This window comes from Jaculus jaculus, chromosome 7 (genome assembly GCF_020740685.1).
Source record: "Jaculus jaculus isolate mJacJac1 chromosome 7, mJacJac1.mat.Y.cur, whole genome shotgun sequence".
Classification (NCBI taxonomy): Eukaryota; Metazoa; Chordata; class Mammalia; order Rodentia; family Dipodidae; genus Jaculus; species Jaculus jaculus.
In genome coordinates, this window is record NC_059108.1 from 13,158,236 (window position 1) to 13,176,546 (window position 18,311).

At 45.6% G+C, this 18,311-nt stretch overlaps 1 protein-coding gene across 1 annotated transcript in view; it reads left to right on the forward strand.

The window, feature by feature from the left end:
- Positions 1 to 447: 447 nt before the first annotated feature.
- LOC101611986 (WD repeat-containing protein 49-like) overlaps positions 448 to 18,311 on the forward strand; it is a 51,630-nt gene continuing 33,766 nt past the window's right edge. Inside the window, exons 1-3 of the mRNA XM_012949073.2 lie at positions 448 to 563; positions 3,125 to 3,227; positions 17,324 to 17,475. Of these exons, the coding sequence (XP_012804527.2) occupies positions 448 to 563; positions 3,125 to 3,227; positions 17,324 to 17,475 (371 nt within the window). The remainder of the gene's footprint in view (positions 564 to 3,124; positions 3,228 to 17,323; positions 17,476 to 18,311) is intronic.

Genomic DNA, 18,311 nt, shown 5'->3' on the forward strand with positions numbered 1-18,311 from the left:
AAATAAAAATAAACAAAAAACTTTTTTTAAAAAAAAGTTAGTGTCCTCCAAACGATATGGCCTTATTCATGTTACTTCTGCCCCCAGGAGACTCTGCATGTCCTTTTTGTTGTTCTTTTTTAGGAAAGAAGGGAAGAAATTCTTTTCTTACATCCTTTCTGTCTTATTTTCAGACTGTCTGTAGTTTATCCCCTAGGGGTGAAAGAAGAAAGTACTCATCATTACTGAAAATGAATCTGGGACCTTTAAAATCCAGCACACTGTCGGGAAATTGGTCGCATTAAGAAACTGCATTTTGTTTCTCTGTGAATATTTTTAGGGTGCGCTATGGGAACAACAAACATCAAGCAGAAGATGGAAACGATAAGGAATGTGAGAGAGCATGTCAGGTCCAAGAAATGTCAAGCAGCCCATGCTTTGCCTCAAAGGCGTGCGGACTGTGATCAAATGGTTTTCTGCGTCTATAAGGGGGTCAAGGCATTTTCGTTCTGCAAGAGAAAGAACTTGCTGCTGACGGGCGGAAAGGATCGAATAATTAGAGTCTGGAGTCCTTACCTGCCTGGGTAAGTTGTCTGTCTCTCACCAGGCATGCCAGCAATGTGGTAAAGCAGTTGAAAGCAGAACTGGGAGAATAATTTGAAAATCTCCATGCATACACACAGCTTGCCATGCTTCTCCTTGTAGCCTTAAAAAAATAATCATTGCAATTCATGTGCAGTGTAAATGCCGGCAGGACATGGTGAGCATATCTATAATGCCAGCACTCGGGAGGCTGAGGCAGGAGGATTGCCAATTTGAAGCCAGCCTGGCCATATAGGGAAACCATGTCTCAAACAAAACAAGACAAAGGGGACTGGAGAGATGACACGGTGGTTAAGGCGCTTGCCTACAAAGCCTAAGGACCCAGGTTCGATTTCCCAGTACCCATGTAAAGCCAGATACACACCGTGGTGCAGGCGTCTGGAGTTCATTGGCAGTGGCTAGAAGCCCTGGCATGCCCATTCATTCTCCCTCTGTTTCTATCTCTCTGTCTCTCTCATAAATAAATAAAATATTCAAAATAGACAAAGGCAAGTGCCTCACAACAGCACAGAGATGACAGAGTGTCACTCACTGGAATCCCACATGGCCTCCTCTAATTTGGTTGCATCTTTACTATAATAAGCCATAATCAGTTGTAGGAGTGATTAGGGATTTTGATGCGTAATCAGTGTACCTGCATTGTGCCCCATCCCAATGGCCCCCAAGTGTACACTGTTTGTTCTCTCTGGGAGTCCTTTAGCCCCATTGGAATTAAGACTCTATCTGTCCCTGAAGTATAACAGAATTAACACAAAAGGGCAGGTGTAAGAAATCAGAGATTGGACTGGAGAGATGGCTCAGCAGCTAAGACGCTTTGCTGCAAAGCCTAAGGATCCAGGTTGGAGTCACCAGTACCCACATAAAGCCAGATGCACAGAGTGGCACACACATGTAGAGTTCATTTGCAGTGGCTAGAGGCTCTGGTGTGCTTATTCTTGCGCGCTCTCTCTCCTTGCAAATAAATATATAATTTTAAAAAAGAAAGAAAGAAACCAGACATTGTTCTGGAAAGCCAGGGATTGGGCAACTGCAAACAGCATAGCCACTGAAACGACATCTCCACCATGTCCTCAATGAGTGAGTCATACCTTTAGACTCAGGCCTGCACCATTCACCATGAGCCCTGCTGATCAAATGCTGGAGGAACACTTTCTAGACAACAGCAATGCTGTCTTATTGGGCTTTGTACTGGACGCCATGCAATGCATATGTCATCTCTGATCCTCACATAAAACCCACTTACACCTGAAGCAAGTGGAGCCCAAAGAGGTCACTTAGGATGTGCCCAGGTTCCTGGCTGGACCACCCTCCTTGGCATCTGAGGAGACCCCTGTGGTGCAGGTAGGTGGTTACCAAAGCCACCACAAAATAGCAGGCAAGCACATTGGAGCTGATCATACCTCAGCCACTTGGGGAGGCATCTTAATGAATTCCCTATCTATAATGGTGATGAGAGGCCCCATCTGAAAGTATAAAACACTCAGAAGACTATGAGATAGATAGTAAGGAACAAAACCATAATTTTCTACCAGATTCTATTGTGTTAGATTCCCATTGGTCTAGTAATTCAGAACAATTTATTTACTTTCTTTTTTTAAAAAAAAATATTTATTTATTTGGGCTGGGGAAATGGCTTAGTGGTTAAGTCATTTGCCTGCAAAGCCTAAGGACCCTGGTTCTATTCCCCAGGACCTATATAAGCCAGATGCACAAGGGGGCACATACATCTAGAGTTTGTGTGCTGTGGTTGCAGGCCCTGGCGAGTCAATTCTGTCTTTCTCTCTGTCTCTCTCTCTCAAATAGATAAAATAAAATAAAATTTATTTATTTAAGAGAGATAGACATAAACACAAAGAGATAGAGAGAGAGAGAAAGGGAGGGAAAGAATGGGCATGCCAGGGCCTCCAGCCACTGCAAACAAACTCCAGACACATGCGCCACCTTGTGCATCTGCCTTAGGTGGGTACTGGGGAACTGAACCTGGATCCTTAGCCTTTGCAGGAAAATGCCTTAGCTGCAAAACCATTTCTCCAATGTCTACTTTCTTGACTTAAAGAAAAAAATGGTCATATGTTGCTGGTGTCCTAACCTCAGTGGGACCTCTCTTCTCCCACTCAGCCCTGAGATCTTGCAAAGGCGCTGAGATCCTTTTTAGCACCATAAAAGAACTTTACGTTACAAAGCCCCAATTTTAATACCATGCACTCTGGCCTGAAGAAAGTGCTAGAGTGCCAGGGTGGGGTCCATGGCAGCCCCTCCTCGGGCTTTTCCTAGCATAGTCCTTTAATACTGCTACCGTTAACAGTTGGAAAGGCAGAGCTCAAGGCTTCACCTCGCCTTGAGTCCTGTTGCTAAAACTGGTCATTCTTTACCTCGGCCCCTTTGTCAACACAAGATTCACTCTTTTGTCCTTTCACAGGGAAGCATAAGCCTCTTCCAGGCTGAACAGAACCACGAGATCTGGGCCAAGTTTTAGCTTCCCATTTTCATTTAGAAATAGCAGCCACGAGGGCTTTGTACTCATCTGTTCCTTTCCTTCTAGAAAACCGACAGGGATGCTGAGAAGCCACACAGCTCCTGTGATCTACATCCACATTGCTGAGGAGAACAGAGTACTTTCCATGTCCTCCGACAATACAGTCAAGGTCTGACCCTTTTACGTTTCCCTGCATGCATTCTCTAGGCTGGCTTTAATTATCTTTTTTTTTTTCTGTTTTAATGAAATGAGATCTCACACTATAACCAGACTAGCCTGGAACTCATGGCAATCCTCCTGCCTCAGCCTCTTGTGTTAAGATTACAGACATGCCCCTCACACTCAGCTCTAGGCCAGTTTCAGACAGGGTGGTTTATCGGTTCGTGGTTGCTTGGCCACCTCTTTGGCAGCGTGTTGCTGGTGGCAGGGTGGATGGCTTCTGCCTCAAAGATGCTCATGTGGGACTGGGTGGATAGTCTGTGCAAGCAATTGAGTACTTAATTAAGGAGCTGTCTATGCCTGGTGCTCTGGGGAGGGGTTGGGAAGGGGATGAGCAGCCCTTCCAGCATTTAGACCTTACTGGTTCCCTTCATCAATCATTACATTTGGGGCTTTTTTTTAGAGGATATAACAAAATTTTCACAATCTATCTCCTTTCCTACTGGTCTTCCTTGTGACCACATGGTAAGAATTTGGAACCTTAGGGAGGAGACCTGTATCACTGCTTTGTTTCGAGACATAAACCAGCTCAGTGGCCACCCACAGCATAATGGATTGATAGATTCTATGGAGCAGAATTTTGTCCCATCCCCAAATTCACCTGTTGAAATCCTAACCCTCAGTGCCTGGAATGTGGGAGGCTGCAGACCCAGAGCCTTGAACAAGTAAGTCCTTAGCACTGCGGTCATTGAGGTGGGCTGGGAATTAGTTCTTTTTCTCTAGGCTGTGACCAAATATTCTATAAGAAACAACTTGAGGGCTGGAGAGATGGCTTAGTGGTTAAGGTGCTTGCCTGCAAAGCCAAAGAACCAGGTTCAATTTTCCATGACCCACACAAGCCAGATGCACAAGGGGGCACATGCATGTGGAGTTTGTTTGCAGTGGCTGGTGGCCCTGGTGCACCCATTCTCTCTCTCTCTCTCTTTCTCTCGAATAAATAAATAAGTAATTTTTTTTAAGAAAAAAAGAAACAACTTAAGGGAGGAAGGGCTAATCTTGGTTCACAGTTCCACAGGATAGAATCCATCATGATGGAGAGACATGGCATAGGAACAGAAAGCGGCTGGTCACAGTGAGTCCACAGTTATGTTCCCCTTGCATTCTCCTTGTTATTCAGTCTAGGACCCTAGCCCATGGAATAGTGTCACATACACTCAGGGTGGGTCTTCCCACTTCAATTAACTTAATCCACAAACTCTCTTATGGACATGCCCAGAGTTTTGTCTCCTGGGTCGTTCTGGATCCAATCAGATTGACAATTGAGATTAACCATCACAGGTCCTTATCTAATATGACTGGTGTCCTGATAAAAAGAGGAGCTTAAGGCCAACCCAGATGCAAGAGTGACCGAGTAAGGTCACAGAAAGAAGCCTTGCAAGACAGACTTCTCACCATCAGCAAACCAAAGAGATGGGCCTCACAAGAAACCAATCCAAATGATCCTTTGATCATGGGCTTCTAGCCTCCAGAATTGGGAGAACATGTGTTCCTGTTGGTTCAGCCACCCAATAGAAATGTTATGGCAGCCCTAGAACTAAGAAACAGATTCTTAAACTCTGGGATCACAAGAAACCAGCCTGTTTCATTCGTTCATTTATTCATCCACTCAATCATTCAACAAATCTACTCAGGACCCACGATATGCCAGTGTTCCAGGCACAGGCGATACAACAAAAATGTTAGTGAAATTCTTTGTCTTCCTAAAAGTTATGATCTGGTGGTAAAAGTCATGCAGAAAATAACAAAAGAAACATAAATAAATAACCAATCCGACAGATTAGACGGCAGCAAGTGCTACAGAGAAGAGTGGGAAAGCGAGGAGAAAGGAAGCAGGGCGACTTGGTTCCTGTTTCCAATGTGTTGGCTTAGGAATGTCCGCTCTAAAGTGACATTATTAAAGATAATAATAATAATAATAAATAACTGGAAGGAATTCAGGGGCAAGCCATGTATATACGTGCAAAAAGAGTTCCGGAATCAGACAAAACAGAAAGTGCTCTTGGATGTAGCAACCAAGTGAGAGGTGAGGTTGGAATAGAACTAAGGAAGCCTGAAGGAGACAGGGCTGTGGAGGACCTCACAGGCCTGCGTGAAGGCGCCAGCAGGAATCTCATGCCATGGTGTTAACTGATCATGGAGAGGTTATGGCTGAGGCAGAGAGATTGGTCTGGCGGTTGGACAACAGCCTTTGTGAGACTGGATGCTGGCTCTCACAGGTACAGCTAGCTTGGGAGAAGTGATTTGGTTCTGGAAACACTGACCAGTGGCCCCAACAATCACCAATCCTGATCCTCCCAAAGTCCTAACACCTGGATCATTTAATAGGGTTGGACCAGATTCACTTGACAGCAGAACAGGCCCTGAATGGATATGAGTTTATTTGCTGTCTTTGTCCCACTGGAAATTAATGTTCATAAGTTTTCTATAAAAATATAAATGTGTCTGCTGGGCATGGTGGTGCATGCCTCTAATCCCAGCACTTGGGAGGCAGAGGTAGGAGGATCGCTGAGAGTTCGAGGCCACCCTGAGACTCCATAGTGAATTCCAGGTCAGCCTGGGCTAGAGTGAGACCCTACCTCAAAAACCAATATGTGTGTGTGTGTGTGTGTGTGTGTGTGTGTGTGTGTGTGTGTGTGTCTTTTATGGGAAGCTGGCACAGTGTATGGGGGGAGGGGTATGACTTACTATGACCTTTAAAATTTTGAAACCATCTACATCCCTAAACACATCTAGCCCAAAAGATTCTTTAATAAGAAATTAAAAACAGGCAGGTGAAGTTAGAAGCATTAGAATTTGTGATATATTAGGGAAGGTTTTAAAAGCAAGAGAGAGAAAATAAAACAAGTATAGCACCCTCAACCACATGGGACACGTCTAAAGCAATGCTTAGAGAGAAATGTAGAGATGTGAACGATTGGAAACAAAGATCTTAAAGCCTTAGCATTAGTCTCCACATGAAGATACCTGAAAAAGAGCAAACTAAACCTAAAGCAACCAAAAGTGATGATCAAAGATTAAAATGGAAATAAACGAATGATAGAACAGCAATGCAGAACATTCAAAGAACCAGCTTTTTTTTTTAATCAACCAAATTGTTAACCTTTGATCTAGTCCAATCAAAGAAGAAGGAGATCCAAATTATTAAAATAAAGGATGGAAGAACACTTTTACCAACTGCAGTAGTCAGCTCCACATTGCTAAGATGAATGTCCAAACCAAGCACTGTTTAGAGGAAGAATGGATTTATTTCAAGCTTACGGACCCAGGGGGGAAGTTGCATCAATGGTGGAAAAAAGCTGCTTCCCAACATCCAAGCAGAGAGAAACAACCAAAAAGCCCATGAAGACCAAAAGCAGCAAGTGCTATGAGCAGCAAGCAGCAGACACCCTGCCCGAGCTCAGACTGCTCTGCGAACCTGTGAGCTGGAAATCAGATCCACCCCCCAAACATGCTTTAGGGCTGGACCCCAGGATCCGCCCCCAGTGACACCTCCTCCAGCCAGGCAGCTGGAGATCCAAGTTACAAGCTTTTGTACAACACCTGAGCCTAGGGCTGAAGGGATGGCTTAGTGGTTAAGGCACTTCCCTGCAAAGCCAAAGGACCCAGGTTCAATTCCCCAGGACCCACATTAGCCAGATGCACAAGGGGGCACACACATCTGGAGTTCATTTGCAGTGGCTAGAGGCCCTGGCGTGCCCATTCTCTCTCTCTCTCTCTCTGTCTCTCTCTCTCTCTCTCCCTCTTTCTCTGTCAAATAAATAAACAATAATAAAATATTTTTATAAAACACCTGAGTCTATGGGTAACATGCACTCAAACTACCACATCAGCCTTAAAGAAATAAGAAGGGTTAAAAGTTAATGGTACAAGCAATTGGAATGGCAATAAATTAATATATATGAATCCTTTAAAAGACAGAAACCATGAATACTGACTCAAGAAGAAAAATATCTATACATACCTATAATGAGGAAAGAGATCAAGTTATTAACAAATTCACTGCAAAGAAAAGCTGGGCTTAAATGTCATCACTGGTAAATAAATTCTACCAAACACTTACAAGAAGAATTCGCACAAGACTTTCAAATCCCTTTTTCAAGAGTTAAAATTAAAAAAAAAAAAAAAAGAACAAATGCTTCTCCACCTATTTTATGAGCCCATTGCCCTGATGCCTAACTCAGATGAGGACATTACAACATAAGAAAATACCAAGCCAATGGCCAGCGTCTCCTGAACATGAATCCTCAACAAGACATTAGTAAGGCAAATCCAGCAACATATAAAATAATTCTACAACATGACCAAGGCATTTATCCCAAAAATGAAAGTCAGTATAACAAACCATACTAGAAGAATACAGAAACTATACAATTATCTCAACAGGTAATGCCATTTGAAATGAAAATTTATGCTCTGAAAATGACCAGACAATGATTGACATGAGCTACAAAGAAGATGTTATATGGAAAGATATTCTGTACTCAAAGATGACAAGATTTAGTGTTTTGAAGGTGTCCATGCTTTGTACATTGATCTACAGAGTCAATGCATTCTCTATCAAAACTTTAGGTGACTTTTTTTTTTTTTATTTTGCAGAAACTGACAACTGATGCAAAGGTTCATTAGAGAATTCAAGGGCCTCAGAATAGCTAAAACAGTATTGAAAAAAACTAACAAAACTCAGGCTGGAGAGATGGCTTAGTGGTTAATGTACTCACCTGCAAAGCCAAAGGACCTAGGTTCGACTCCCCAGGACCCATGTAAGCCAGATGCACAAAGGCTGCATACTTCTGCAGTTCGTTTGTCGTAGCTGGAGGCCCTGATGCACCCATTTTCTCTCTCTCTCTCTCTACCTGCCTATTTCTGTATCTCTCTCTCTCAAATATTTTTTTAATTTTTATTTATTTATTTGAGAGTGACAGAGAGAGAGAAAGAGGCACAGAGAGAGAGAGAGAATGGGCACGCCAGGGCCTCCAGCCACTGCAAACGAACTCCAGATGCGAGCGCCCCCTTGTGCATCTGGCTAACATGGGTCCTGGGGAATCCAGCCTCGAACCGGGATCCTTAGGCTTCACAGGCAAGCGCTTAACTGCTAAGCAATCTCTCCAGCCTTCTCTCTCAAATAAATAAATTTTAAAAAATAAAATGGAAGGGTAAATACACTGAGTGATGGACAGTTAAGAAATGAGCTAGGTGTGGTGGCACAGAGGATCAGAAGTTCAAGGCCAGCATTGGCTACAGTGACTTCAAGACCAGCCTGAACCACACGAAACCCTGTCTCAAAAAAAAAAAAAAAAAATCCTTCATGACCGTTGCAGTGACCTTCTCATTGCTGGGGCAAAGTACCTGACCAAAGGCAGCTGATGGGACAAAAGGGTGTATTTCAGCTTACAGTCCCAAGGGGAAGCTTCATGCTGGCAGGGGAAAGCATGGCATGAGCAGAGGCTGGACATCACCTCTGCCACAGCAGGTGGAAAACAACAGCAGGAAAGTGAGCCAAGTTCTGTTTGTTTTGTGTGCATATGTGTATGGTGCACATGTGTGGGTGCATGCATGTGTATGCATATGCGTGTGGAGGCCAAAAGTCCACATTGGTAATTTCCCTCAACCTCACTCCATCTTATTACTACTTTTTTGAGACATTCACTCACTGAACCCCAATTTGGGTAGACTAGGTAGGCAGCAAACCCCAGGGATCTTTCTGTTTATGACTCTTCACTGCTGGCATTACGGGTGTTTACTGCCACACACAGCTACCCCCCCACCCCAGTCCCCCAAGTATGGTCTTGCTTTAGCCCAGGCTGACCTGCAATTCACTATGTTCTCTCAGGATGGCCTCAAATTTGCAGCAGTCCTGCTACCTCCGCCTCCCGGTTGCTGGGGTTAAAGGCGTGAGCCACCACACCTGGCCCACTCACGGCTTTCACATGGGCGCTGGAAATCCAAACTCAGAGCCTCATGTTTGCACGATAAGCACTTTACCCACGGAGCATTCTCCACGGCCTGATGAAGCTGTTTTTAAGGGGACAAGAGAAGGGTCAAGGAGGACACCAACATTGGGAGTCTGAGCCAAAAGGGCCAAGACAGGGAATTTGACCGGTGGGAAGGGCATTAAAACAGGAACTGTCTGGTCGTGGTGGCGCACGCCTTTAATCCCAGCACTCAGGAGGCAGAGATAGGAGGATCGCCGTGAGTTCGAGGCCACCCTGAGACTTCATAGCGAATTCCAGGTCAGCCTGGGCTAGAGTGAGACCCTACCTCAAAAAGAAAAAAAAAAAAAAAGACAGGAGCTAAGATGTGCATTTGTCAGAGTCATTCTGAGCTTAGGAAGGGTTGTTGGCACTGGAGATAAAACTTGATCATCATTAGAATGTCAATGGAATTTTAAACTGTGAACTGGGAAGGTCACAAAAGGAGTAACAGTGAGCAGAGGAGAAACCAAAACAACACTTCTAGGACAGGCTCCTGGGTCCTGTGATGGGCCAGGGCTTTTCTCTGTGAGATCCATTATGGCATTTTCTGTAAGCCTAGGTGTCGAGAGCAGAGGGCTACAGATGGGTTCAGATTCAATTCAGATCTCTAAGCAAACCTAATGAGCACGGTAGGATTTGTGAACCTTGGTGTTTAATTTATTTTAAAAATCAAAAATACCCAAAAGCATCCCCCAAAGCCACAGTGTTGGTGACTTCATGATTTTAATGAGAGCTTTTTATTACCACCCCCCACACACACCAAAAAACTTGCAGCCCTTGGGTAATCATAATTTTGTATGTGGGGACATATCTCCTATCCTATTTTCTCTTCCCAGTGCCTCTCCATTTTCTTCCAACCTCAGCACATGATGACAAGATTAGCATTTTGCCTGTGATGAATCAGGCATATTGAATAGCTTCCCAATGTGTATTTAAAATATATTGAAATCCTATCTTCGAAATATGGTGTGTAAATTATTTCAGAATATATTCTTCCCATCAAATAAAAACTAATCAGCTAGGAGCCAAACAGCTAGATTTCTAGCATGCCTGAGCAGATAGTCTTCATTTTTTGAACTGATTTTTTTTTTCAGCCCAAATATTTTACTCCTTTAAATCATGGGGACACACAAAACATTTCAGGAGGCTGCTGGCTTCTGGCATTTTCTTAACAGAGTAAAGTGGTAGATCCAGGTCTCCTTTCCCACTTGTTATTTTTCTATGAATGTAATGTAGCAAACCACAAACAGGACTGCTTTGCGTCCACTGGAACTCAGATGCAAAGGAAGTGATTTCTTTCGTAAGGAAGACAGCCTGGCGTGCTAGACCACGTAGGTAAGGCATGACAACTGTTGTAAATGAATTTCATGTTTTCCGTAGGTCAAGACAACAGCACTTTACTCTTGTCCATTGTAACAATCCAATGCCAGTGGTCCTGTGAGGGAGGGCACCGTCTCCCAGGGACAACCCCTGCCTTAGATTCCCAGAGTCCTCTTTAATCCTCATGTCCAGTAGTGTGCGAATGGAGGACTTTCCAGTTAAAATGGCTAAATAGGAGCATTGCCAAAGAAACCTCAGGGATAAAAAAGTGAGATATCACACAGTACACCCTTCTATCAAAAAGTGAAGGTGAGGGCTGGAGAGATGGCTTAGCAGTGAAGAGCTTGCCTGTGAAGCCTAAGAACCCCGGTTCGAGGCTCAATTCCCCAGAGCCCACATTAGCCAGATGCACAAAGGGGCGCACGCATCTGGAGTTCATTTGCAATGGCTAGAGGCCCTGGCGCGCCCATTCTCTCTCTCTTTGTCTGTCACTTTCAAATAAATAAATAAAAATAATTTTTTTAAAAAAATGTGAAGGTGAGCCGGGTGTGGTGGCGCACGTCTTTAATCCCAGCACTCGGAAGGCAGAGGTAGGAGGATAGCTATGAGTTCAAGGCCACCCTGAGACTACCTAGTTAATTCCAGGTCAGCCTGGGCTAGAGTGAGACCCTAACTTGAAAAAAAAAAAAGAAAAAGAAAAGAAAAGAAAAAAGTGAAGGTGTGTGGGGAATTATTTGCCCAGGTGAGACCCCTGCATAGAAGTGGGAGGGAAATGCAAGCTTCCAGCTGTCACATAGTTCGCCAGGCTCCAGCTCCAGCCAGGGGCCTCTGGGAAGTGCATCTGCTCACAGGGCCCGGCCTGAGGCAGCAAGAGCAGAATTTCTGGGGAGGAGTATGGAAATGGAGAAGACACTGCAGCCCCTTCCGAACCCCAGCCGCTTCCTCTCAGCCAAGTTCATGACCATGCTGGGTGAGTGGGAACCGAGAAATCGCTGACTCGAGCACCCACTTCTTAGGAACAGTCCTGTCTATGGGCAAAGAGGCCTGGGTTCGGGAGAAGGGGGCTGAGAGTTTTGGAGACATATAACCAACCTTGACTTTCAACTCAGACACCACAAGTCAGGTGACCTTGGGTAGGTTAGCCAGTACTCCTGAACTAAGACTTAATTCTTCTGGACATTGGTTTACCCTTCTTCAAAATGGGGGTAGGGGTCATTTTTCTTAGTACAGAGTAATTTTACCAGGCAAGGCTATTTTGAGCCCGGGAGTCATGGATCCAACTCGCATAGGATAGATAAGGCTAAAGGGAGGATTTGATTTTGTAGGCATAGAAATGAGATCACTGGGCAGAAGCCAACCGCATTCAGAATGGGACTCCCTGCCCACGCTTCTCGCTTCTGCTCCTTGGTATCTGTTGGCCTCATGAGCTACTACTGTGGAAAATTTTTCTCCCTTCAAATGGCAGGGGACATAGCCCAGAACTTAGATCACAGCTCTAGTTTCCATGCCAGCACCAGACCAAATAATAATAAGAAGAAGAAGAGGGAAGGATCCAGATGGGTCAAATGTGGGAGATGTGTCTCACCCTCTGTCAGGCATAGGCAAAATCTGGACAGAGAGAAATGATGACAGACCAATAGCAGGAGAGTCAGTGAGGCCCAGTTAGTACTGACTGGAGAGGGTTTGACGCCAACTGGGTGAATCAAACTCAACTTCTATGGGAAGAGTGTCTCCCCATTTTTCCTTCTTGGATTGTGGGCAGAATCCCACTTCAGGTGGTTTTGCCAGACTTTTTTTTTTATTGACGACTTCCATCATTATAGACAATAACCCATGGTAATTCCCTCCCTCCCCCCACTTTCCCTTTTGCAACTCCATTCTCCATCCTACATTTCCCCCTCTCAATCAGTCTCTCTTTTATTTTGATGTCATCATCTTTTCCTCCTATTAGGATGGTCTTGTGTAGGTAGTGTCAGGCACTGTGAGGTCATGGACAACCAGGCCATTTTGTGTCTGGAGGACCGCGTTGTAAGACAGACTTCAGTATTTCATTTGTACTCCAGCCTCTCTGTCTCTCAAGAAACTGACGTGTTAGTCTATTTCCTTATGCTATAACAAAATACATGAGACTAGACAATTTATAAAAGAGGTTTACTTAGCTCATGAATCTAAGGCGGGGATGTCCAAGAATATAACATTGGCATCTGGTGAGAGCTCTCTTGTTGTATCATAATATAGTGGAAGGTGTCACATGGTGAGACAAAGCAAGCATGTTAGCTTAGGTCTCTCTTCCTGTGCCTGTGTGTGTGCGTGCGTGCGTGTGTATGCATGTGTGTGTGTTACACATGTGTGTGTATACTGTGTGCATGCAGAGACCAGCAGAGAACATCCCCTATTGCTTTCAACCTCATGTCCTTGAGACAGAGTTTCTCAGTGAACTCGGAGCTCAGAGGATTTTGGTGAGCTTTAGCATTTCTCCACTCTCTACCCCCTTTGCTCTGAGACTACAGGCACATATGGGGCCATGCTTGGATTTTTAAATATATATACATATATACATATGTATATGTATATATGTTTGCAAGCAGAGAGAGATAGAGAGAAGAGAGACACTGAGAGAGAGAATAGGCACACCAGGGCCTCCAGGCTTTGCAAAGAAACTCCAGATGTATGTGCCACTTTGTGCATCTGGCTTTATGTGGGTACTGGGGAATTGAACCTGGGTCGTTAGGCTTTGGAGACAAGCGCCTTAACCGCTGAGCCAGCTCTCATGCTTGGCTGTTTACATGGGTGCTGGGAATGAAACTCAGATATTCATGCTTGCACAGCAAGCACTGCTGTGTTCATTGTTAACAACGGCCTTCTGTCAGGTCGGGGTCGAACCCAAGGCCTTCGCACGCTAGGCAAGCGCTGTGCCGCGGAGCTGTGAGCCCCAGCCCTCTCCCTCCATTATGGGAGCTTTAGCCTCATGACCTCTTTTAAGCTTAATGATTTACCTTAAAATACCATTCCTATATAAAATGAAGGGTTAAGTTGTCCTTGGGAATTTTAGGGGACACATTCAAATCATTAGATCGTGTGTCATGAAGTGAGAAGAAGTCAACAGATAGATTCCCATGTAGTATAAATGACTTAGAGTGGCTGTGTGTGTTACCCTATCTATCTATCTATCTATCTATTTATTTTGAGGTAGGGTCTCGCTCCAGCCCAGGCTGACCTGGAATTCACTACGCAGTCTCCATGTTAGCCTCTAACTCACAGGGGTCCTCCTATCTCCGCCTCCCGAGTTCTGGATTTAAGGTGTGTGTCACCACCATGCTCAGGCCATGTGTGTTAGCTTTTTATCCAAGAAAATGAGCATCTTCTAAGCAATAAAAAGCAGTGGGAGGGGAGAGATGCCTCAAGCAAGATTCCCTCGGGGCAGACTTTTCCATGGGGTACTTTTACTTGTCTCACCACCCTCCCCGGGACCCCCATGCTGACCTCCCAGGAGATAGCTCCACACAGATACAACCGCAGGTTAAAAACCCCATGGATGGCTAACTTGTGAAGAAAACTCATAGGAAACAAACAGAGTGTAATAGTGACAGAGAGGCAAAAGCTTCAAATACCATGGGAGCCACTTGCTCCCTAGAGACTCCAAGCAGGGGACAATCCTTGCCCCGTCTTATCGGTTTGCTCCTGCCTGAACTTCTCTTGGACTCGGTGGGTAATGCCCGCCTCTCAAATGCGGCTTAAGGCACAGTAGTTTGTTAGGACTGTGCCATAGTTTGGTTCAGTGTGTATTAAAGGTTTGGTCACTAGTATGAAGCTGCTAGTATTCCTAGTATGGACGTGGTGGGACCGTTAAGAAGTGGGGTCCAGTGGGAGGTTGTTGGGAGCATGGCCTTGACCCGCTTCATGTTAGACTTTGCTCCCTGGCCACAGGGTACGCATTTTTGCCTTCACGCTCTCCTGCCGTGATACACTGCTTTTACACAGACCTCAAAACATAAGGCCCACTGTCTGGATAGGACCCTCTGGAACTGTGAAGCAAAATACACCTTCCCTAAACTGATTTTCCTGAGGTATCCACAACAATGGAAAGCTGACTGACACAGGTTAACCTAAGAAAGTACCTCAGGCTGTCTGGGTAAACAGCACAGGTGCCATCTCACTGTTTCTGAGCTGAAGTCCAAGGTCAAGTTGGGCTGGACCCCGACCTCCTGCCTAGCTCGTGGCAAGCTTGGTACTCTGGTTGTAGGTGTTTTGTTCCGATCTCTGCCATCATCTTCATGTCACACCCTCCCTCTCTTCCCTTCATGTCTCTCTCCCGCCATCTCCTTCTTACAAAGGCACTTGGGTAGATTGGACCAGAGTCTAGTCTGTTCCAGTGTGAACTTGTCTTAACCAATTATATGTTCAGTGATTCTGTTTCCCGATAAGACCCCGTCCATCCTCAGGTACTGGAGTTATTCACTCTGTGAACTGGGGCAAGGGAGGGCCAGTTCAGCCTGTAACAAGCAGTGAATGAGCCATCGACATAAAGCAGCTGATAGAATGTCTGTTGCATGCCAGCTCACTGAATAACCACCGCCTTTGTGATGGGCGTGATCCTCCCAGTTTTATGCTTGGCCTGGCTGTTCCCCTTACCCTCTGCAGCCCTTGCCAGACCACAGTCTGCTAAGACCATACAAGAGCCACGGCACGATTTCCACACCAAACACAATAATTGATCAACAGGGAACTTATCTTCCTACTCATGTTACGCCGTTGCCAAGTTCTAGTCACTACTTTAAACACTATTTTTACAAAAAATTAATTTTCTGAATTCCCCTAAACAGTGATCTAGATCAGTATTATTTTTCTCCCCATTTTATAGATAACAAAACCAAGAGAGAGTAAGGATTGCCCAATGGGGCTGGAGGGATGGCTTAGTGGCCTAAAGCACTTGTCTGCGAAACCTAAGGACCCAGGTTCAATTCCCCAGGACCCATGTAAGCCAAATGCTCAGGTGACACATGTGTCTGGAGTTCATTTACCATGGCTAGAGGCCCTGGTGTGCCATTCTCTCTCTCTCTCTCTCTCTCTTCCAAACATAAATAAATAACATCATTTAAAAATAAACTTTAAGGGCTGGAGAGATGGCTTAGCGGTTAAGCGCTTGCCTGTGAAGCCTGAGGACCCCGGTTCGAGGCTCGGTTCCCCAGGTCCCACGTTAGCCAGATGCACAAGGGGGCGCACGCGTCTGGAGTTCAGTTTGCAGTGGTTGGAGGCCCTGGCGCGCCCATTCTCTCTCTCTCTCTCTCTCTCTGCCTCTTTCTCTCTCTCTCTGTTGCTCTCAAATAAGTAAAAATAAAAAACAAAAAAAATTTTTAAAAATTAAATTCAAAATAAAAGGGTTGCCCAAGCCCATCCAGCAAGGAGGCGGTGGCCTTGGGGTTACAACCCATGGATTGGCTCTGCACTGTCATGTCCTCAATCAGTGGCCACACAGAATTCTGCCCCAATGTCCTCCAAGTATCTACCCCATGACTGGTTTGGGGAGATTGAATTGAGAACTGAGGACTGGAGAGATGGCTCAGTGGTTAAGGCGCTTGCCCGCAAGCCTAACCACCCAAATCCGGTTCCCTAGGACCCACATAAAGCCAGATGCACCCAGCGACAAATGCATTTGGAGTTCATTTGCATCACCCGGAGCCCCTGGCGTGCCCATTCTTTCTGTCTCTCTTCTCTCTCTTTTTGCAAATAAATAAGTAAACTAATAAAAAAAATAAATAAAAATATTTTTAAAAGAACGAGAACACGTCTGAAGGACAAAGGTTGCTGTGTGCCTTAAATCAGACACACATCATGAGCTCCATTGCTAAAGCTAGATCCAAGAAGTGATTGACCATTTCCTTGAAGAAAGAGCAGAGCTCGAGGGTCTGGGCTGCTGTTTTCCCCTCTCTTTAGGTACCTTCGGAATGGTGGAGGGGACCAGGAACGGTGGCCTCACTGTTTCCTTCAGAACAACAAAAGAGAAGGATCCCTTCATTTTGACTTGATGGGTTGGGGTGAGGGAGGGGACAGTGTTTAAAGTTGGTCAAGCCAGGCCAACCCCACATCAGACAGCAGCTGAGGAAACACAGCACAGCAAAATTTCAAGACCAATTACTAGCCTGGTGTGTGGTATACACAGCACTATCTCAAGGTCTAGACTAGCCTAGTCTGAGCTACATAGGGAAACTATGTCTTAAAAAAATAAATAAGACCTGCCAGGTGTGGTGGCACACACCTTTAATCCCAGCACTCAGGAGGCAGAGATAAGAGAATCGCCATGAGTTCAAGGCCACCCTGAGACTACAGAGTGAATTCCAGGTAAGCCTGAGCTAGAGCAAGACCCTACCTTGAAACAAAGCATCAAACAGGAAAAAAAAAAAAAATATATATATATATATATATCTTTCGCAGAGGGCTGGAGAGATGGCTTAGCAGTTAAGGTGCTTTCCTGCAATGCTAAGGACCGGGTTCAAATCTCCAGCTCCCACGTAAAGCCACGTGCACACCTGAAGTTTATTTGCAGTGGCTAGAGGCCCCGGCCTGCCCATTCTATCTCCTTGCAAATAGAAGTCTCTTCTCTTTGCTGGGCATGGTGGCACGTGCCTGAGTTCAAGACCACCCTGAGACTACAGAGTGAATTCCAGGTCAGCCTGGGCTAGAGTGAGACCCCACCTTGAAAAAGCAAAATAAGTACATAAATAAGACCTATTCCTTTTCCTCATTCCCTCCTCAGATCTGGGACCTGGAGACCCATAGCTGCTGCTTCACAGCCTCCTCCAAAGCCAGCGGCATTACGGGAGAACTCACAGCCTGCCTCTATCTCCCTGGACCCCGAGCCCTGTGTGTGGCCACGGACACGGTGGCTTTCCTTCACCTGAAGCTGAGGTAAGGGCTTGCATGTCCTAGGTGCCACACACCGAGTGCTCTGGACTAGAGGGTTCTAGAACCACAGTCAACCTTCTACTCAGCGCTCTGCCGCTCAGATCACTGCGCCAGCTCCGGAAGCCTGCCCTGGGCTTGTGCTTGTATATATTTGGTAAGCGCTCTGTAACATTTTCCCACATCCCACCAGCACGACCAGAGTCACCTGTATCATCCAGCAGTCTGCAGGTTATGCCTAACCTGCCCATCAGCCCAAACCCCATAGCAAATGGAAATTGGCTACATACTGACAGAGACCAAGCAGACAGAGCCTGTGGGCCGGGTAGACTTGCCAGTGCTATCACCACCATGGCACTCTGGGTCTCGGGCCTCTGTCTATAAAGCAAGCCACCTCTATAGGCAGTACATGCCCAGAGATTTTAACGCCTTGAGCCCCAGATCTCAATTCTTCTGCACCCAAGTTCACCTTGCTTCCCGTTTGCCGCTCCCTCGCCAGTGTACAGCGCCATTACCTCCTCGGCAAAGACTCTGGTTGCCACTTCCCTCCCATTCTACACCGTGCCCCGCCTGGGTTGAGCTCTGAGGGCCTTAAGGTAACTCCTTCACTCCCTCCCTCCTCCGTGGACCAGAGGTCATCTTGTTCAACCAGGAAGCTTTGCAGATGGGCAAGCAGCCGCCTGGGGCATGAAATCTATTGTCCTAGGGTACATGGGACCCAGGAGCAGAGACTAGACTTTGAGCGGTGTCTTTGGCCTTACCCCTGCACCTGTCTCTCCTGAAATGCACCAAAAGGGAGAGGGAGCATTACATTTAAACAAAAATCAGACAATAAAGCCAGG